The 7,996-nt window shown below is 58.9% G+C and overlaps 1 protein-coding gene across 1 annotated transcript in view; it reads right to left on the minus strand.

The window, feature by feature from the left end:
- TBC1D26 (TBC1 domain family member 26) overlaps positions 1 to 7,511 on the minus strand; it is a 12,626-nt gene extending 5,115 nt beyond the window's left edge. The window contains exons 1-9 of the mRNA XM_037727241.1: positions 7,119 to 7,511; positions 6,812 to 6,919; positions 6,358 to 6,467; positions 5,000 to 5,048; positions 3,945 to 4,044; positions 3,128 to 3,222; positions 2,684 to 2,749; positions 2,142 to 2,241; positions 1,647 to 1,796 (exon numbers count right to left, since the gene is read on the minus strand). Coding sequence (XP_037583169.1) covers positions 1,647 to 1,796; positions 2,142 to 2,241; positions 2,684 to 2,749; positions 3,128 to 3,222; positions 3,945 to 4,044; positions 5,000 to 5,048; positions 6,358 to 6,467; positions 6,812 to 6,919; positions 7,119 to 7,511 — 1,171 coding nt within the window. The remainder of the gene's footprint in view (positions 1 to 1,646; positions 1,797 to 2,141; positions 2,242 to 2,683; positions 2,750 to 3,127; positions 3,223 to 3,944; positions 4,045 to 4,999; positions 5,049 to 6,357; positions 6,468 to 6,811; positions 6,920 to 7,118) is intronic.
- Positions 7,512 to 7,996: the final 485 nt, after the last annotated feature.

Raw genomic sequence — 7,996 nt, forward strand, 5'->3', positions numbered from 1 at the left:
GGCCTTGGATGAGTATTTGTTGGGAACCCAAAGCCTGACCTCTCCAGGGGACAGTCGGCCCTCATCTCCAGCCTCTGGGCCCCCCACAGGGCAGCGTGTGGCCTTTGCTCCTGGAAAATCCGATGCAGAGTCCCTTGAGCCGTGTTTGAAATGCCCCCGGAGGAAATGCGGGTTTGCAACAGTCACATCTCTCTGGAGCGATGGCACAGAGCTCCTGGATGTGCGTTTCCATGGAATGTTAAGTCTCACCTTGCCGGGGGACAGGTGGCCCTCATCTTGATCCTCTGTGACCTCCAGAGGGCGACGTGTAGCCCTGGGTCCTGGAGAATTCCTCACGGAGTCCCGAGAACTGTGTTTGAAATGGCAGCACAAAATACGGGGGTCCCTGACGGTCGCGTCTGCATGGAGTGGTGGCACAGATTTCCTAGATGAGCTGCTGCATGAGTATTTGTCTGAAATGCAAAGCCTGACCTCGCCGTGGGACAGATCGCCTTTATCTAGAGTCTCTGATCTGGCTCTGTGTTCTTGAGGAGCCCCCTCATGCTGATGGGCCTCAATCTGGGCCTTAGGGACAGCCCTGTCAGGCCAGGCTGGGGTAGGACAAGGCCTTTGTTGCAGGGGGTCTGATGGCATGAGTTCCTGGAGCTGAGCTGGTGAGGTGGGGAGGGTCTGTCTGTCCTCCTCACAGCAGGGCCCAATGCCAGGGGACACCCCCGAGGACCCTTCCTTGAGCTTGGCTGAAAAAAAAACAGACGTGGTCGGCATCTTCACCGAGCCCATCTGTTCTCTTCAAGGCTACACCTCACAAGCCTGGGTCTCTGGAATCCTCAGTGTCCATGTGTGGCCTCCTGGTCGGACACTGCGGACGCCCCTGCAGGCAGCTGATTTCAGGGCGAGGGCTGTGTGCAGTCTGTGGTGGGGGACCTTTCTAGGAACCTCAGGTCGCTCCTGGAATGGCCCCCAGTGTTCTGGGTGGTTCAGGGCTTCCTGCCTCACACCCTGACCTCAGGGCTGCTCAGCACCCGCGATTTAGAACATAGGTGGAAGGGACCTGCACTGTCACCCAGCCTTCTTGCCACCTCACATGGGGGCCTGTCTGCACAGAGCATGAGAAGGCCCCAGGCACGGGTTCCCCTCTGCCCTCCGGGCCCTCCACGCCATACTGGGGCTGGACCGATCCCACACCTGGCTGAACTCTTGGTTCTGGCTCTGGGTCAGGGCTTCCCCACAATGCCCTCTCCCTAAATCCTCTCTGGGTCAGGGACACTGATTCTCTTGTCCCCCTGTCTCGTTATCTTGACATCCTGGGAGGAGCACTCAAGAATGGGGGGTCCCTGCTGCGTGGAGGTAGGGGTGGGGGCTTCCACCGCTGGGTCTGACTTCCCCAGTATCTCTCAGGGCCCTTTGAGGGGGAGAGGGGAGCAACGTGGAAAGTGTGGGAGGGGTGTTGAGGGGCCCTGCCCACAGCCCCTGCCTGCCCGCACAGCATGTCCAGCACACGTGCGCTCAACTTCTGCCCCGAGGACCAGCAGACCCATCTGAGGTGCAGGAGGAAGGCCAGGTAGCAGGACTGGTGGGGCCAGGGCCCTCCCCACCATTGACTGCCCAGAGGGTGACTCAAGAGGGCATCTGATGCTGGAGCCCACCTGGGGGTGGCAGGTCCCAGTGTGTCCTTGTGAGTTCCTTCATGGAGGCTCGAAGGTTCCTGAGGACAGCATTGTCCTCCAGGGCCCAGCTCTGAGATAGCCACTCCTGAAACTCCCGGATGGTGTTCCAGGAAAGCTTCATGAGGCGCTCTAGGGACAGGGCGAGCATCAGGCCAGGAGGGTTCCCTGGGAAGGGTCAGTGCCCACACCCTGTTTCCACCAGGCCCACCTCCCACTGGGTAGTGCCGGGTCCTTTTTGGCCACCCGGGTTGAGCTGTGCACAGGAGGCCACAGCTGGGGAAGGCCGTGCAGGGAAGTGCTTATCACACTCCTGACTTTTGTCTGGGTCACGTTGGGGCACAGTGTCAGCATGCCTTGCCTAGCCCACCAGGCCCCCCCCCCCGGATGGAGCAGGCAGTGTAAGGACAGCTTCCTCAGGCCAGCCGGGGTCTGTCCGCGTGTTCCCCCAGGCACCCTTGGGCACACGTGACTCACTCCTGTGTATTTTGAATGATGCATGCGCCATGGCCGTCAATACCCGCTGGCCCTCCAAGATGAGCACATCCCACAGTCGCAGGGTGAGCCCGAAGGATTTCTGTAGGGAGAGCAGGTGTGGGAGGACTTGGGCTTTCCAGGCTGGACTCGGTGGCCTGAGCAGGGCCCATTGGGGTTTCAGTCCCCTGGAGTGGTGGGGACCCCTGTCCATGGGATGAGACCCCCCATGACATTGGGTCAGACAAAGTCCTGCAGCTCCTCACGGGGGACTCATCAGTGCTGTGGCTTCTGGAAGGAGGGGATTCCTGAGGACTTGGGGCTTCCTTCCCAAGCTGGGTCCTGACCCAGTCTGCCTATGAGGCTGGGCCTGAGCCCTGGCCTCTGCTGTCAGATGCCCCCTCTCAGGCAGGGCCTGGCTTGTGTGCCCTGCAGGGACCTGCCTGTGCCTTCTGTGGGCTGGGGGTGAGCCAGGTCCTCCTGGGGAAGCTGGACATTACTGGGCAGGAGGGTCCCTGGGCTGGGGTCTCCCTGTGCCTCCTTACCCCGTCAATGAAACACCGGAGGAGCCTCGTCAGCATGGAACCCTCAATGCACAGCCCTTCCTTGCCCTGAAGAAAGGAGCAGAGGTGCTCAGGGCCCCCTGGGTTTCCCTGAAATCCTCCCACTTCCAGGCCCCTCTGCAGACCGTTCCCCACGGGACAGAACCCGGGGTGGTGGCCAGGGCTCCAACACCTGCCCCATGTATGGACGCCCAGTGGACACACTTCCCTCAGCCCTGCTCAGCTGTGGCTTGGCCCTGGTCCCAGCGCCTCTGCCTCCACCAGGGCAGAAAAAGGAAACCCAACTCTGAACCCATAGAGAATGCCCATCCCAGGTCAGGCCATGGCTGGGACTTGGCCTCTTGCCAGCCCCATGAGGAGCTCCGGCCTCCCCGGCCCATGGGACTCAGGGCTTCTGGGGAGGAGCCGAGGGCATCATCCACTCACCAGGTGTCTCATGATCTTGGGGAAGGACTTGCGCAACACCTGCTCCTGGTGCGACAGAAGCTTCTGCAGCGGGGCTGTATTTGGACTGTAGAATGCTGAGAAGCCCCCGACCCATCACCCCATCAGAGCCCACTCCCAAGATATGGAGGCATCAGCTGGAAGAGCTGGGCAGGGAGGGGGACCCTGGACCCTGAGGCCTCCCTGCCTCCCATCATGGTGACCCCTCATACGGCCTCAGACCTCGGTAGGTGTGGCCTAGTTGGAGGCGCTGCCCAGTGGCATCCTGGATCCAGGTGCCAGGAGGGCAGGCCTGCGTTTGACACCATGAGGCAGGTGCCAGCAGGGAGAACAGGGTGGGAGCTCGGGGCTTATGTGAGGCTATCTTTTGGATGTGAGGTCAGGTTGGGGGACACGGGATGGGCAGACACTGCCATCTTGGCCTTGTTGGCCCATCCGTGGGGAGGGAAGGTGGCTGGGAGCACAGCCAGCTGGGAGGCAGGAGGACACTCAGGGAGGTGAGCGGCACCGGCACAAAGTCAGGGCTGGCTTCAGTGACACAGGGTGACCAGGGGGAGGTATCAATGTCCTCTGCTGTTGGGGATGAAAGGCGTCTGACCTGACATGAGGGGGTCCCTGCCCAGACCCAGGCCCCTTGGGACCTCAGCAGGGATGTCCTGGAGTCTCCAAATGAGCTGAGATACAAGGAAGGCACCTTGCCTGGAAGTCGGGATCACCGGCCAGGGTGGCCGTCCCCTGGCATGGCTGTGTAAGGCACTGGGGACAGATGTCCACCTACCTTGCAGGAAGTGCCTCTCACTGGCCAGCAGCTGGGTCAGCGCCCAGAAGGCATCTTCCTCTGGCAGATACAGGAGGAAGATTGTGGTGATGCAGCTCAGGTCCCTGTGGTAGCACATCTCCTGCAAAAGCCAGAGTCACCGTAGAAGGATGTCACCTGGGAGGGCTCGCGTCACCAGAGATGGCAGAGGTCCTCAGGGACACCTGCCTCAGGCCCCAGGGGATTTGAGGTGCAGCCTCTGCACCCCTCCCCTGGCCTATGAGGACAGAGCCAGTCAAACACAACTCAGTGGACAAGGAGCCTGGGGGGACCCCTGCCGTGAGCATTCAAGCTCACATGGCCCAAAAGGGCACAGGCAGGGATTGTTCATGCCCCTCACCTGGGCCAGGCTGGAGAGGCCACTGTGCCAGGCCTGGGGCAGCACCTATGAACTGCACCCGCCATGAGGGCAGGTGGTGGGGTGCTGACCACCACACAGAGGTCCCGAAACAACAGCTCAGGGGCTGCCTGCCGGGCACAGGAGGGTGGATGGGTCCAGACCCCGTGTGGGCAGCCCATGGAGTTGGCTCAGCGGCTCTCCCTGCCTGGAATGGTCTGGAAAGTGGGGGCCAAGCAGGAGCAGCCACCTGGGTGATCCCCTCCCCTATCTGCTGTGCTCCTATGGGGTTTGAGCAAAGGGGAAATTGTATCCTTTCCAGGTTTTCAGTGAAGAAGAGGCTTCCTCAGGATGCAGACTCATTCCATAAGAGCCTGGCCCATTAGGCACCTCAGCAACGTGTCAGACCTGTCTCCTGTGAGGGCCATCCTGCGTGGGACCCTGCCAAGCTCCCAAGCTTTGGGGCAACACCAGGAGGGGAAGGTCATTTCTTCATCTGAGACGTGGTGGTTGGGTTCACGTGACACAAGGAGTCTGGGCCTCAACCCTTTTCTGCCAGCAGTGAGCTTGAGTCCTGCCTACTGCGTTCTGGTGGGTCACGAACACTGAATTTTCAAGAAGCGCCGACACCCCTGAGAGAAACCCATGCCTGTGAATATGGGAATATGGCCCAGGAATATCGCTGCCCGGGAATACTCACAGGGTTATATGCAGAGTGGGCCACAAGAATATCACATAATTTCTGCTGCCTAGAAAAGAGAGTTTTATTTGTTTTGTGCGGATGCTGTCAGTTTCATTTTGTCTACAAACCCAGACCACAAACAAAATTCTGGGTTCAGATGATCCACCAAATAAGTGAGCTCTTCAGGACACCTGAATTTTTAGGAATTGTTTCAGTAAAATCCACATTCCTTGCAATGCAAATATCACAGTTGTACAGTTGGATCAGTGATCATTTTCACTCTGGTTGATTTTTTTCTTCCCCCCTTTCTCGGTTTGCACACAAAGCAAAAGTCCAGTCTTTGTGACGTGCAGTTCCACGGCTCTGAACTAATGTGCAGGGCCTCCCGTCCACCACTGCAGCCCCTCCCTGAGCAACTCCTTCATCCTCCAAGTCCCCAGCGTGTCCCCTTTGCAGCCGACCTCTCCCGGCTCCGTCAGCCCCTGGCCATCCTGACCTGTTCTCTGTCTCTGTGGTTTGCCCTATTCCTGAATGGTCTGTGAATTGGAATTCTACAGTGGTAGCCTGCTGGGTGTGGCTTCATTCCCTCAGCAAGATGCATCTACAATCCACCCATGTTCCTGTGGGCATCAGGGGTTCGTTCCTTTTCCTCACTGAGTCGTCTCTGTCTGAAGAGTGGAAACTCCTTCCTCCCTGTTCCCGTGTTGAAGATCATCTCGGTAGCCTCCAGGTGTGAGTGACAATCAATCAAGCAGTGAATGTGGCATGCGCGTTTTACTTGAAGGTCAGTTTCAAATCAGTGTGGTCAATATCTGTGACACTTTGGGGTTGTGTGGTACGAGGCTACAGAGCTTTGTAAGCCGTGGCCTATCTGACTTCTAAAGTGGCTGTGCCCTGTTGCGTTCCCACCAGCCATGGATGAGAGTTTCTGGGGCCCAGCATCCTCCCTGGTTCTTTGGGCTGTTAGTGTTGCCCAGGAAGGCTCCTGAGCCCTGGCATCCTGCCACCTTCCCATGGGTCCCTACCCTGGGTACTTGTGGGTCATGGAGAGTACTTTTCACCGTTCTGCATATATATATATATATGCAAAAAGATATATATATTTCTTTTTTTTCTTGCTGCCTTTCATCTCCTTGGGAACCACCTGGGTTCTAGCCCCACACATCCCAGCCTGGACCAGGGCTTAGAGCCCTGGAGATGCTCAGTCCATGGTGCCGGGTGCTCAGTCCATGGTGCTGGCTGCTCCCTGGGGCAGGAGAGCCCTTGGTGGCTCTGTCACCCCTCCTGGGTGACCCTGGCCTCTGCCCTGGGGAAGCCCTCATTCCTCTGGATTGCTCCATCTTCCCTGGCACCCCTGCAGCCCCCACAGGCCTTACTTGACCCCGAGTCCTTCTATGAACATCTCGTGGTTCTGGAGGGTGTGCTTGACATCTAGCTTGATGCGGCTGATGATCCTGGAGGAACTCTTGCCCTTCTCCTTCATGACCTGTAGGGAAGGACCAAGAGGAGGAAGCAGCCTCAGAACAGACAAAAGACTCCCTGCCCCAAACAGCAGCCATCCCACAGTCAACACTTCTGCAAGGAAAGGAGGAAGGTTTCCTTCTGCAGAAAGCTCCTTCGTGCCTTGTTTCTGAAGCCAGGGAGGGGCAGCAGAGCCCAGCACACCTGTGGTGCCTGAGTCACCGTCTGTGCCTGGATGCCTGGATGCCTTCATCTGACCAGAACCCCCACTCCCAACCCGGGCTCCACGTTCCCTCCAGCTGGGGTCCCGGGTGCCTGCCATGGCCTGGCCTGTTTGTCCTGCTCTGGCTGAGTCTGGGAGGGCCTTACCCTATATTTCCCGGGGTTTTCAGTCTTGATTTGGCCAATGTCAAGCAGGAGTGACCATGCCTGACCTCGTACTGTTTTGGGAATTCCTTTGTACACTCTGTGGGAGAGCTACAGACAGAAGAACACTCCAGTGAGACAGGACACAGGGCGGCCCCAGTGAGGAAAGCTGGCGAGCAGGCCTGCTATCCTATAGTGAGGATGGGTGCCACCCACGCACTGAGAGGCAGGTGGTGCCAGGTCACAGCCATGGGCACCTGTCTCCTGGCTCTGCAGAGAGCAGTCACGGGGGCCAACCCTCCCATGGTACTTTCTTGGTGTTTTTATATTTCGGCCAGTCTTTAAGCATCTTGACCCACTTCTGGATGTGTATGGCATCCTGACATCTTTGCTGTGAAATGAGCCGTGATGGAGTTAGCGGAGCTGTCAGGCGTCTGGTAGCGGCCTGTGGATGCTGGGTCCTGGGCTTTGGGGCCCTGAAGGGACCCAATGGGAAGTAGCCAGGAAAGGGCAGACCCCAGGGGCTGAGACCCTCTGAACTAACTGCAGCTAGAAGTCTGGACTGGTGATGCCAGGACACACCATGTTCAGGCCACAGACGCCCTGAATTTTGGTCAGTCGCAGGCTTCCGCTCGCGACTTGGTGCAAACAGGCAGTCGGCTCTGAGCCAGGACGGCAGTTTGCATTTTGGTGAAACTCTCATGGGAACAGAGTTCAGCAGGAATGGCTGCCCCTCCCATTGATAGCCGTGGCCCACTCACCACCGCCTGGGCCTGTGGGCCCCCCCCGCTGCCTCACCCACCACCCGATTCCCTGTCCCGGGACCGGCGTCCCACACAGCAGGCCCAGGCTCTTACCTTCACCTCCGGAATACGGACAGGGAGCAGCTCCGTCTCACTGTAAGACAACCCAGGCAGAGCTAAGGACCTGCCCAGGCCAGGAGCCATCCCCCTCCCAGAGAAGACCCCAGGGAAGGACCATCCCATCCCTATCTACCCTAAGTCTCAGCCCAGAAGAAGGCACAGGGAAGGAAGGCAAGAGCCTCCCTGCGGAGCTGACGCCAGAGAGGCACCAGGAACCTAGAGAAGAGGGAGCTTGATGCTGGCCTGGCAGGGGCCACTTGGGGCCCGTAGGGTGCCTCTGGCTGCACAATGGGGCTGCCCCTCCTGGGCTGGAGGCCACACCCTC

Source organism: Cebus imitator, unplaced genomic scaffold (genome assembly GCF_001604975.1).
Source record: "Cebus imitator isolate Cc_AM_T3 unplaced genomic scaffold, Cebus_imitator-1.0 Scaffold223, whole genome shotgun sequence".
Classification (NCBI taxonomy): Eukaryota; Metazoa; Chordata; class Mammalia; order Primates; family Cebidae; genus Cebus; species Cebus imitator.